The sequence below is a fragment of the Oratosquilla oratoria genome, chromosome 4 (genome assembly GCF_046742065.1).
Source record: "Oratosquilla oratoria isolate Oo_2021 chromosome 4, ASM4674206v1, whole genome shotgun sequence".
Lineage (NCBI taxonomy): Eukaryota > Metazoa > Arthropoda > Malacostraca > Stomatopoda > Squillidae > Oratosquilla > Oratosquilla oratoria.
The window spans coordinates 72,471,511-72,485,601 of record NC_134780.1 but is presented as its reverse complement, the minus strand read 5'-3'; the positions used below and the strand labels follow the sequence as shown (position 1 = coordinate 72,485,601).

At 38.1% G+C, this 14,091-nt stretch overlaps 1 protein-coding gene across 3 annotated transcripts in view; it reads left to right on the top strand.

Moving 5' to 3' along the window:
- The window catches only part of LOC143024890 (uncharacterized), a 330,101-nt gene extending 328,448 nt beyond the window's left edge, over positions 1–1,653 (top strand). For 2 of the 3 annotated variants that reach the window (XM_076184268.1, XM_076184276.1), the window contains one exon: positions 1,000–1,653. In XM_076184268.1, coding sequence (XP_076040383.1) covers positions 1,000–1,099 — 100 coding nt within the window. In that variant the 3' untranslated portion in view covers positions 1,100–1,653. The remainder of the gene's footprint in view (positions 1–999) is intronic. The other variant, XR_012966321.1, reaches the window with a different exon arrangement.
- Positions 1,654–14,091: the final 12,438 nt, after the last annotated feature.

Genomic DNA, 14,091 nt, shown 5'->3' with positions numbered 1-14,091 from the left:
GTCACTACCTGCTTATGATTTAAATGGTGTAAAATATCACTGTGCGTGTGTGTGTGTTTGCGTAACTGTATTCACATAATTGTAATATACAAGAAGGGAACTAAATATGCAAGGTCCTGTCTCTCTTTTTTTGCCCAGTTGTATTTGCCCAATTGTAGTATAAAGAAAAGGAACAACATTGTGTGTTCCTGTTTTTACTCTCAAGTTGCCATACCTAACAACCAATTCATATATGGTTTCAATTTGGGCTGTATCTCCTTACTCTTCATTTATACATATATCCAAGTTCATGCATGGTTCCAGCATGAGCTATGTCGCCTTTTGGTATCATGTATATCTATGGAAAACTGTATTTCTTCACACCCTTCACACATTTACTTTTTTTTGTTTTTCCTTTTTCATGACCTCGTGAAACCCTCCCATCCCTTAACAATAGACCTTTCTGTCAATTTAGTTTGTCTCCTTTAGCGTTCTGAACACTGTAATGAAGTCACCTTTTTCTCTTCGATCCTTCCATGTTGTCAGATCCAATGATTTTAGTTTCTTCTCGTATAGCTTACCTGACAGACTGGGAACCAGTTTAGTTGCTGTCTTTTATATCCTCTCGGTCTTTAAAAAATTGGTTGTTGTTCTTTGTATCTTCATGATCTTGCTCATATCTTTCATTCTGCGTGGGGACCATACCAGTGACGCTTATTTTGGACGGATTAGTGTTCTTGTGAGTTATTTCATCATCTCTTCATCCGTATAGTGAAAAACCACTTTGATGTTCTGGAGCAATTCGTACTGTACGTCTCCCTTAGAATTTTACTGAGATGGATGTCAGGTGTATAGATTTTTTATTTTTATTTTATAAAAACGTGTTTTTTATCAATTTTTTTTTTTTTTTACAAAAAACATGGATATTTTCGTTTATATATATATATATATATATATATATATATATATATATATATATATATATATATAATATATATATATATTTTTTTTTTTTTGCAGGTCCTGCCACTTACCCACCATTAATACAACCACAGCCATCAACCAGCAGGGATTCTACTGCTTCAAGCAACATCCCTACTTTCCAGCTTCAGTCGGATGATTCAGAAACGGAATATTCTGAGGGGTCAATTGATGAACCGCCCAACCCCGGCGGGCGGCCCCAGATTTCCCCATCTGATATAGGGGAGCCTGAACAGGAACAGCAGGAACCGCAGGACTTGGATTGATGGAGTCAGAAGTTCAGAGCCTACTATATCTACAATGTCTGAGTCTGGTGCCTGTTCCTAGGATCTCCCCCCTCCCCCCTCCAGGGGATGGCCATGACAGAAGGCTCCATTTGCTCCTATCCTTGTACTCTCTTCTTGCTTTTTCCAGGCTCATAGACCATGATTAATTTGTGCATACCTTAATGTGTATCCTATTTTATGTGTATGTTTAACCATTCATGACAAGGAAATTCGGAGTGTTTAATCTTTGAAAATTATACTGAGTAAATTTTGTAAGGTAGCCATATTGGCCCATATACAGTATCTACACTTGTTGCAGCATCTGTGTCTGATGTCTCTTTGGATAAGGTAGATATGCATATGTGGAGGGATGAATCAAGTACTTACACCTGTTTTCATATACTTGATATTTAATATCTGAACAAATTTGGACGTGTAAAAAAAAAAAAGGCGATTAAAAACAGTTTTTTTTTTGTTTTTGTTTTTTTCATCACTAGTCAGGTGACATTATATTTTATCAACATTCCCATTTCTTTCTCTATTTCTGCTTTTGGAATGAATTCTCTTCCCTAGGAATAGTACAGTTTTGGAGGGGGGGGGAGTTAACTTGAATATTTTGCTCTGGGTTGCACTCGGCGGTTTTATTCGGGAAAAGGGGTCAACTGGAGGTGTCTTCACGTGGTCAATATTTATTTACAATTGCGAAGGTGTCAAAACTCTTACTGTTGACAACCATGCCCTCTCCAAGCAAAATATTGCTAGAATGGTTGGTGTTAACCCGATGTGAACATTATCAGTGAAAGAACATTGAGTGTTGTCCCTATATAATTATTCACTTTGTATTTTGGGTTTCTCAGGACGGTTAGGTCTTGATCTATTGTGAGCACGTTTTTTTTTCAATATTGATTCAGCTCATGAGGTGAGGGACGTCACCGTGTTTGCCGGAAGTTTCCCTTAACTGAATGAAATTGCCTGACGACAGCAGGAATGACATTTGGGGTCGGCTGTGGAGGTCGAAGGGTTTATTCACCTTGAATATACATTGGTTCCTATATTCTCTCTCTCTCTCTCTCTCTCTCTCTCTCTCTCTCTCTCTCTCTCTCTCTCTCTCTCTCTCTCTCTCTCTCTCTCTCTCTCTCTTTCTCTGTCTCTCTCTTTTGAGAAAATAAATATTTGACATTAGTTATTATTTTTTCTTTCAATGGGAAATTAATTTTCATTCTGAAGATGTCTGTATTGCACTCGCGTTATTGACACATATTCACGATCAGAAAAAATGTCTTTAGGGTTGTGCATGTCATCACGAAGGTATCTCACGGTGGGATGGAAAAAGAAAGAAAGAATATAGCTGTTGACTGCGTCTCATGGTGAGTTGGAGATTTTTTTCTCTGTGAATGAAAGTCAACACTAGTATTTTCCATTTCAGTGGTATATATCACATAATTATTTCTCAACAAAAGCTATTCAAGACTGCGCGACACCTGCCTCTAATGAACAACGCCTAGTTCAGCCAGTGCGCGCATATACTTTAGTAATGCTTCCTAATTATCTCACTCCTGTTTTCTCCTAATGCTTTTTATTTTTAGAATATTTACTAAAAGAAGCTATTTTCTTATTACACACGCACCCTACTCTGGATTCGTTACCCAGCTAAAGGGAGTTTGTTAAAAGTTATATTTTATTTCACTCCTGCCTTCTTTCAGTAATTTCTAGTTTTGAGGCATTTGCTAAAGGATGCTATTTTCATATTACATGTGCACTCTACATTTGGTTCATTTCTAAGTGTCATGGGATTTGTTAAAGGTTGCAATTACATTATCTTTATTCAATTGAGGAAACTCATCCGTCAATGACTACGGTTTCGGATTTTTTTTTCTCACCTAAATGTGCCCAACCATCTTCCCTAAATTAACCTTATTAGTGGGAAGTTGTTGCTGGAAATTTACAACCTACCATAGGTTCTCACAAAACATTTTATTTAAGAAAATAACCGTGTGAGGACGAAGTCTTGAGTTTTATCAAGAACGTAAATGAAATTACACAAACTTGATAAAACTCGAATGAAATGTTGTTCCAATGAAACCTACATCCAAACACAGTACTTTTCCTAACTTGTCGGCACTTGCCCTTCTCTTTTAAATCTTTTATTGCTCATCTGCCTGAATGTAATCTATGAATTGGTGTAAACAACTTCCCTTACCGCGTCGTCAGTATATGGAATAAACCTTCCGCAGTGATGGGGCACAGTACTGTTCGAAATTTTAAGATTCATCTACATAAACACGTATGCGACATACCATAATGTCTATCAGTTAAGTCATCATCATCATCATCATCATCATCATCATCATCATCATCATCATCATCATCATCATCATCATCATCATCATCATCATCATCATCATCATCGTCGTCGTCGTCGTCGTCGTCTTCATCATCATCATCATCATCATCATCATCATCATCATCATCATCATCATCATCATCATCATCATCATCATCATCATCATCATCATCATCATCATCATCATCATCAGTAGTATCGTCGTCGTCATCATCATCATCATCATCATCATCATCATCATCATCATCATCATCATCATCATCATCATCATCATCATCATCATCATCATCATCATCATCATCATCATCATCATCATCATCATCATCATCATCATCATCAATATAGAAAATAAATCATACGAAAATCGACTAAAACATATGTATCTGTTTTCCCTAAAGAAGCGTAAACTCGGAGGGGACTTGATACAGGTCTTTAAAATTCTAGAGGGAATTGGCAACATCAAAAGTGACAAAATTTTCACACTGAATGAGAATCAGACCAGAAATACGACGTGGAAGTGGGTAGAAACAACTTCGCCAACCGTGTAGTTAATGAATTGAATAAACTTCCTGCAGAGGCAGTGCAATGTAGTTCAGTTCGAAGCTTTAAGAATCATTTAGATAAACACCTAAGCAAGATGCTGTAATGATTATAATTTATTTTATGTTATTATTACTATTTTTTTGTTATCATGTGTCTGTTTGATTTTCATTTATTATTAGTTATATGTCAAAGGATTACAAAGGCGGAGCATGGCGACAGGAGACCTTTTGGTCCATATCTAGGTCGGATGCGAAAAAATCATAGTAATAATATATTAACAAATAAAAAATATAATAATGTAAATAACAAATAAAATACACAAATAGATACATAGGTATAGTTAAATAATAAACAAACAGGTAAATAGTAAATAATAATAAATTGACCTATAACTAATAATAAATGAAAATCAAACAGATAAATGATAACAAAACAAAATAATACAAAATAAATTATAATCATTACAGCATCTTGCTTTGGTGTTTAAATGATTCTTAAAGCTTCGAACTGAACTACATTGCACTACCTGTGCAGGAAGTTTATTCCATTCATTAACTACACTGTTGGCGAAGTTGTTTCTACCTACTTCCAAATTGAATCTATTTCCTGACAGTTTGAGACCATTGTTTCTTGTCTGATTCTCATTCAGTGTGAAAATTTTGTCATTTTTGATGTCAATTCCCTTTAGAATTTTAAAGACCTGTATCAAGTCACCTCTGAGTCTACGCTTTTTTAGGGAAAACAGATTCATATGTTTTATTCGATTTTCGTATGTTTTATTTTTTATATTTGGAATCAGTTTTGTGGCTCGCCGTTGTACTTTTTCCAATCTGTCAATGTCTTTAATGAGATTCGGTGACCATACGGAAACAGCATATTCCAAATGTGGACGAACTAACGATTTATATAGCTTGTTAATGAGTGATGGACTTTTGAAATCAAAAGATCGCGCAATCAGTCCTAGAATCTTATTTGCTTTCTCAGAGGCTAAAATACACTGCTTGAATGATTTGAGATCGTTGCTGATAATTAGGCCGAGATCTTTTTCACTATCCACTTTTGTTAACGAATTTCCAAATAACTTGTAATCGTACTTAATGTTATATTTGGAAACAGTAGATTTTAGTCCATGGTCTATATCATTTATATATACTATGAATAGAAGTGGCCCAAGAACGGAACCCTGAGGAACTCCACTTGTAACATTTTTCCATCTAGAAAATTTTTCCATTTAAAACAACTCTCTGTTTTCGATCATTCAACCAATTACTAGTACAACTTAATAGGCTATCACTTATTCTGTGCGAAGTTAATTTAGTAAGTAGTCTTTCGTGTGGGACGGTATCAAAAGCTTTTGCAAAGTCTAGATATATTAAATCTATATTGTTTCTTTTGTCATAATTCGAGATAATTGTGTTGTAGAATTCGAGTAAGTTAATCACGCAAGAACGTTTCCGTCTGAAACCATGCTGGCTATCATTTATCAAACGGTTACTTTCTAAATGATGTTCGATAGCATCTCTGATGATAGTTTCCATTATTTTTCCTACGATTGAAGTCAAACTTATAGGCCTATAGTTATTTGGTTTCTTTTTGTCTCCTTTTTTTTTAATATGGGAGTAACGTTAGCTAGCTTTCATTCTCTTGGGACATCTCCGGATATGAAGGATTTTTTGAAAATAATTTCTAATGGAACAACAACCTCATTTTTCATTTCCTTTAAGATTCTTGGATTCCAACCATCAGGCCCTGTTGTTTTATTAACTTCGAGTTTATCTATACACCTTTTAATTTTTTCTTTTGTTATATTTTGTGATCATGGGAGATTTTAATTATAGAAACATTGACTGGGAAACTTTAATAGGAGATCATGAAGTGAAGAAATTCCTACATGTGGTACAGGATAATTTTCTAAAACAAGTGATTACCGATCCTACAAGGGGACAAAATACCCTGGACTTAATTTTAACAAATAATGTGCACCATATTAGCAGCGTAATAGTGGGAGATAGTCTAGGCTCTAGCGATCATCAAGAAATAAGATTTAATGTTATTTGGGAAAAATTAAAAAGTACGAATAACGTTCAAGTACCAGACTTCAGGAACGTAAAAATTGACAATATAAAAACCTATTTGAAATTGAATACGAAATGTCATGCGGACGTTTCAGACATTGTCGTTTCTCGTAGCGGGGCTGAGAGTCAGGTCGGTACTAAGAGCCGTGTCACGGAGGGTAATATGCATACCTTAGGTCAGGTCATTTGGGGGCGAGGGCCCAAATGACCTGACCTAAGGTATGCGATTTAGAAGAAATGTATAGCAATCTAACTGATCTAATTATTAATGCACAAAACACATATATCCCCCTAAAGTCAATACGGAAAAATAGTAATACTCCCAAATGGATGACGGACTGATTGAAACATGAGATCGGAATGAAAAGAGGACTTTGCGTAAAAATAAAAAACGGGGAATCACACCTTAGATCAAGATATAACGAAATGGCAAAGCTGGTTAAAAGGAATACACGTGCAGCGAAACGTAATTATGAAATCAAGGTGGCCAGTCAAGCAAAATCCAACCCAAAGGGTTTCTTTCACCTCTATAGAACAAAAAATAAAGAAAGAATAGGACCAATTTAAAACGATGAAAATGACATGATAGAATCGGAGGAAAAAACGAGTGAGGAGTTTAAAAATTATTTTCTATCGGTGTTTACTAATGAGAGGTTAGATAAAGTACCTGACTGCGATCCGATTTACAGAGGGGATGAAGAAAGTAGTCTATCTAATATCAGCATTAGTAAAGAAGAAGTAGTCAAGCAGATTGAAAGATTTAAAGCTACAAAATCTCCGGGTCCAGACGAAATTTTTCCAAGAATGCTTAAGGAGTGTAAATTTGAAATCTGCGACCAGTTAACTGAAATATTCAATAAATCGGTAGACACTGGTTTTGTGCCAACTGCTTGGAGGCAGGCAAACGTTGTTCCTGTTTTTAAGAAGGGAGATAGATCGTCCATATGCAACTACAGGCCAATCAGTTTGACTTCGGTTATATATAGGAAAAATGCTTGAATCAATAATAGTAAATAGACTCAGAGAACACATCGAAGGGCATAATTTAATTCGTGATTCACAGCATGGTTTCTCCAAGGGTAAGACATCTATGACTAATCTTCTATCCTTTTACACTAAAGTATATAAGGCATCAGATAACAATGAAAATTACGATGTTATTTACCTTGACTTTAGCAAAGCGTTCGACAAGGTGCCTCACCAGAGACTACTAAATAAAATCAAAGCCCATGGCATAGGAGGAAAAGTGTTAGAATGGATTAGAGCTTGGATTAGTAACAGAAAACAGTGGGTCACCATAAATGGAATAAAATCTAGGTGGGGCAATGTTACTAGCGGGGCCTCCCAGGGCTCGGTTTTGGGTCCCTTGTTGTTCATTATGTACATAAATGACTTAGACGATGGGATAAATAGTGATGTTAGTAAGTTTGCGCACGACACTAAAATAGGACGCCTAATTAGGTCAGGAGACGACGCAGAGATTCTGCAGGATGATCTTAATAAATTGTTAACATGGTCGGAGAAATGGCAAATGAACTTCAATATCCCCGAAAATAGATACATCTTAGATAACATGTTTTTAGAAAAATTTGAGTGCGAGAAGGACTTGGGAGTTCTGGTGAGTCCGGACCTTAAAACCAGGAAGCAGTGCATTAGCGCCAGAAATCAAGCTAACAGAGCATTAGGTTTCATTGCTAGGACGGTAACGAATAGAAGTGCAGAGGTAATTATTAAACTCTATCTGGCGATAGTTAGACCCATCCTTGACTGTGCGGTACAGAGAAGAATGACCAAAATGATACATGGACTCGGAAATTTGCCTTACGAAGAGAGGCTTAGGTACCTAAACTTACACTCTCTGGAAAGACGCAGAGTGCGGGGTGATCTAATAGAAGTGTTCAAGTGGATCAAAGGCTATAACAAGGGAGACGCAAACAAGGTCATCATAATAAAACAACAGGGCAGGACTCGCAGTAATGGGTATAAACTGGACAAATTTAGATTTAAGAAGGAAATAGGCAAGAATTGGTTTACTAATAGGGTGGTCGATGAATGGAATAAACTTAGTAACCATGTAGTAAGCGCTGAAACTATCAGTTGTTTAAAAAAAAAAACCCGATTAGACAACTTTATGGATGGGGACGACAGGTGGTGATGGATACGGAGCTGCCTAGTGTAGGCCTTATGGTCTTTTGCAGTCTCCTTTATTCTTATGTTCTTATTTACCGTAGTGAGTAAGTTTACCCTAGACTTTTCACAGGTTTCAGTTTGGAGTTCACTTTGAGGTGTTTCGTTTACGAATACCGAGCTAAAATAATTGTTTAAAATATTACACATTCCTTCATTTGAATATTCAGGTTGACCGTCAGCAGATAATAGTGGACCAATGTGATTCCTAACAACCTTTTTATCTCTAATGTAACTGTAGAATTCTTTGGGATTCTCTTTGGATTTCTCAGCGATGTTCATTTCGTATTGTCTTTTTTTTATTGTCTTTTTTAAATCTCTCTGTATTGATACATAACTTTCATAGTCATTAGATGCACCCGAGCACTTATATTTCTTATAAGCCTGTCTCTTTTTAGCAATACTTTTTTCAGTTTCTTTGTCGAGCCACTTTGGGCGAGCCTGATTTGGGGGACGTCTGTCCTTAAAAGGAATGTAAGTATGAATCATCTTAGAGAGCGTATTTTGAAATATTTCCCACATCCGATCTACAGGTCTTTCGCTTAATTTTGCCTCCCAACCTGTAAGCTGAAGCTCCTGACGTAGTCCTATGAACTGAGCTTTACTGAAATCGGGTATTTTAGGAACAGAAGTATCTATTCTAATTTTTTTTTAGGAGTTTGAATCTAAGTTGTGATCGCTATTTGCAACAGTTTCACCGACTTCTACATCAGTTACCATGCTTTCGCGGCTAGTGATCAATAGATCGAGTAAGTTTCCATATCTTGTGTGCTCTTTTCCATGCTGAATTAAGTGATTGTCACCAAGAAAATCAATCGAGCGACTACCTATATGGCCATGTTCAAGGGTCATCCAATCAATGTCAGTAAAATTGAAATCACCCAATATCAATAAATCCCGGTTGCAGAAACTAGACAGTTCTTGAAATAACATTTTGTCGTCTGCTAATGATAATGTCTTTGGCCTATATATTACACCTACATTCATTTTTTGTACATTTGTTTGGGTTAACTCAACCCACAAACTATCATATGCATCCTGTTTCCCTTTCTCTAAAACACAAGCATGATCATTGTTTTTAACGTACAACAGAACACCCCCACCTTTCTTGTGGTTTCTATCCTGATGAAAGTGTTTAAATCCCGCAATATTAAATTCAGCTTCGAACTCTTTACCATTTAACCATGTCTCAGTTATTCCTATCATATCGAGATTTTCGCTTTTGACATACGCCTGTATTTCTTGAAATTCATTCCTAATACTACGAGCATTAAAGTACATGGTTTTAAGAAACTCGTGATTATTTCATTTTTGACACATTTTGAGTTTCAATATCATGTCTTACATTATCATTTTTTTTATTTATACCTTGCTCTATATTATTATTTGGTCCTTCATTAACATTCAATGCCTCATTAACATTTCTCCCATCAAAATTAACATTTCCCCCAACACGGACATCTGGTCGATCACGGTCATCCGGTCTCTTTTGTACACTTTGTCCCCCTACGTCACCGTGATTCACACCGGCCTCCCGTCATTCATTGACATTATGTCCGGCATCCCTTCCTAAAATCATATTTTGTCCTCCAGTGACATTATATCCTCCCGTGATATTTTTCCTCCACTATAATTACATCCCACCGTGATCTTTTGTCTTCCACTGTCATTACATCCCATCGTGATATTTTGGCCTTCATTGACATTCTGTCCGGTATCCCTTCCTAAAATTATATTTTGTCCTCCACTGACATTATATCCTACCGTGATATTTTCTCCTCCAGTATCATTACATCCTATCGTGATATTTTGTCCTTCACTCTCATTACATCCCATCGTGACATTTTGCCCAATGACATTACATCCTAATGTAACATTTCGTCCTCTACCGACATTATATCCTAAAATTATATTTTGTCCTATACTGGCATATTGTTCTGCATTAATGCTATAATCTACACTGTTTTCCCAAGCACACTCTATTTCCCCTTCCCTTTGGGCTTCTACCCCAAAAAAGGAGCTAGTTCATTACAAACTCCCACAATGAGGTTTGTAGGAACATCTTTGCCTCTGCGGGTAAGGTGGATCCCATCAGAAGCGTAAAGGTCATGGCGCCTAGAAAAGAGATACCAAGGATCAAGAAAGTGGTATCCCAATTGTGTGCACAAGTGCGATATCCTATTATTGATCCCTATGGCTCTACTGTTCCAACACGAGCCTGCGTAGATCCTCGGGAGGATCCCACAGACTACGTGACGGCTCCCACGTTCCTTCATCTCCTGAAGGAGGACCCTGTAATTCCGAACAAGTTCCTCTGATCTCACCCTACCTACATCGTTACTTCCCGTATGAACAATCGTAACCGTGTTCTTCCGTCCTTGCTCCCTGATGGACTGGGTGCAATCGACGCTCCCACGGCCCGGTTGACATACAAGCTTGCAACGTCGCTTAGTCTTCCGCTGCAGGATGTCGTCATAGCCTCGCACCATGGAGTCCCCCACCACCAAGAACTCCTGGTTTTCAGCCACTTCATCCTCCAGTAGAGCAAAACGATTGGCTAGAGCCAGCGGTTGCTCCACAGGGCACACGTCTACCGAACGCGGGATCGACGAACGGGACCCCGTGGAGCGCCACTCGCTCACGGCAGTGACAGAAGGGGAAGAAGTGGAACGCTCTTTGGGTTGTGGGGAGGGTTGAATCTTCTCACGGAGCGCACCCCTGAGAAGACGAATTTCCTCCTCACAAATCCTGAGACGGTCCTCCAGGTTCACACAACCTTCACAAGCCATTTCGCTCCTCCTTTAGCAATACAAACGGTAAAGAGAAAATACAAATCAACAAGAACAAAGAAAGCGGTCTCTAATAAACTAAATACACGAAGGTTACTCTGCTTACCTTATACTATTTCTCCTACCTTTGGAGTACAGTAACAGAATACTGTTTTGAACTTAAATAGGACACTACACTTTATCTTATATCTGTAACTGTATAGCGCTATACGTATACAATTACAAAAACACAACACAATCACTTAACACTATTCGCTAGCTGGTGTCTGTGCAGAAAAACGAGCTCTCTAGCTGAGGTCACGAGCAGACTGAGAGCTGATGTCACGAGCAGACTGAGAGCTAAGGTCACGAGCAGACTGAGAGCTGATGTCACGAGCAGACTGAGAGCTGAGGTCACGAGCAGACTGAGGGTTTTACTATTTACCTGTTTGTTATTATCTAACTATACCTATGCATTTATTTATGTATTTTATTTATCATTCATATTATTATATATTTCTTTTTTATTAAGTTATTATTATTATTATTTTTTTCGCATCCGACCTAGATATGGACCAAGAGGTCTCCTGTCTGCATGATCCGCCTTTGTAATTCTTTGTAATCATCACCACCACATATACTATTATTACTATTATCATTGTTATTATTATTATTATTATCATTATTATTATTATTATTATTATTATTATTATTATTATTATTATTATTATTATTATTATTATTATTATTATTATTATTATTATTATTATTATCATTATTATTATTATTATTATTATTATCATTATCATTATCATGATGATGATGATGATGATGATGATGATGATGATGATGATGATGATGATGATGATGATGATGATGATGGGGGAAAAGAATACTGTCACCAAGTATTTCCACTTGGATCGTAAGAGGCGAAAAGAAAGGGACGGGGAGTGGGACTAGGCATCCTTCTCCTTGTAGCCCCACAGGTGACATTCCTAAACGAAAAAGTAAAGGCATAAGAGGGTCTGGGACTTTTCCGACCAGCACCCTAGCGTTCCTAGAGGTCGGACGTCTCTGCACTCCAGCTCTCTCAACAAACGCCCAGCAATCTTCGCCGGCCGGTGGTGGCGAGGAGATATATCTCCTTTGCTGCTGCCTGTCTGGCACAGGCCGACCTCTTCGTTGGCGTCGGCAGGCGGGTTTACACCAAGACAAATACACATATTTCCCAAGTCACGTAATTCTCTGTTTTCAGAGTAGTGCTTGGAAGAAAAGAGGCACACGCACACTTGCTCGTTGGCTTAGCAGAGGCCCAAACCGTCTCTCACTCAGAACCCTCAATCTGATCGCGGGCTGGTCGACGGAGAGATTTGGGACACCTCTCTGTCTAACCGGCCCGCAACCTAACGCTGGCCTCTTCGCTGACGCTGGTGAGCGAGTTTACACTTCTGACATTTTACATACAATTCCTAATCGCGTAATTCTCTGTTTTCAGAGTTGTGATTGGAATACCCGCCCGCCTGCCCCCCCCCCCCCCCCATCGCACCGCCACTGAATCAATTCTACTAACGTTCAAACCCAACCTGGGGAAAAGCAGGCTACTCAGGCCCCACCTGTGGCTTATCAGGAACGCGCTCTACACGCTCGCCGGTGGTGGCGAGGAGATATATCTCCTTTGCTGCTGCCGGCCGACCTCTTCGTTGACGTCGGCAGACGGGTTTACACCGCCCGCCTGCCCCCCTCTCGCACCGCCACTGGATCAACTCTACAGGATCTCAAACCCAACCTGGGGAAAAGCAGGCTACTCAGGCCCCACCTGTGGCTTGACAGGAACGCGCTCTACACACGGGAAATGAACTCTACTCACTTCCCGTAAGATACACACACACACCTCTCACGAACATAGCCACGAAACACACGCACAAACATCTACACTTACTTTTTCTTCGACTAAAATTCGCTTCCTTTCTAACTTTCTCTTATACTACATCTTCTCATTTCAGTTTACCTCCCACTAAAGATTTTTCCGTTTTTCCACCTTTCTCTACTACTACGCCTCCTACCATTTTCTAAACTTTTGTTGGTGATCCTAATCCTAATCCCGGCGTCGGCGCCCCCGTCCAAGCTCCCAGTCCATTTCTCCCGAGCCACGACCACCAACTGCCCCAAATCGCTCGCTAATTCGCCCGGTGGCAATAGCCCTCTTTTATACGCTACTATATATTCATTTTCTTACAGACATTCTTCCCCTCCCACAAAAACCGATCCCGCGCAAGCGGGTGGTCTTTCCTAGGAATTCGGAATTCAGAATTGCTCTGAGGAAGCCACTCAGGCTAAACTAGTCAGGAATAAAAGTATTTCCCTCAGCCCGTGTTCCCTTTCCCTTCTATCCACATTATTATTATTATTAGTAGTAGTATCATTATTATTATTATTATTATTATTATTATTATTATTATTATTATTATTATTATTATTATTATTATTATTATTATTATTATTATTATTATTATTATTATTATTATTATTATTATCAATTATTAGGGGTGTGCCGATTAATGGGCACCGGCAAGTATCGACACTTTTCTGGTGAATCGGCATCGGCGATTTTTATTTTTATTTTATTTATTTATTTATTTTTTTTAGAAAGGGATTCGGCGATATTTTGCCGATGCCGATGCCAATTCAGTAATTCACCTATTATTCATTGTTCTAGTGGTTGCATAGGGCCATGCAGCATATTATGAGCTATATGAGATACCACTACCAAATAATCATTGTTTTATTTCATTTTCATATAGCATCACAACCGTAGGGAACGAGCTGGCTAGGAATATGCTGTCATCACACATGTTTCGAAGATATTATATAGAGGTGATAAAATCTGCAGACACAAGAACGTACGACCGGATAAACTTTTAAAATAATAGCAAATTATATTAAATTTC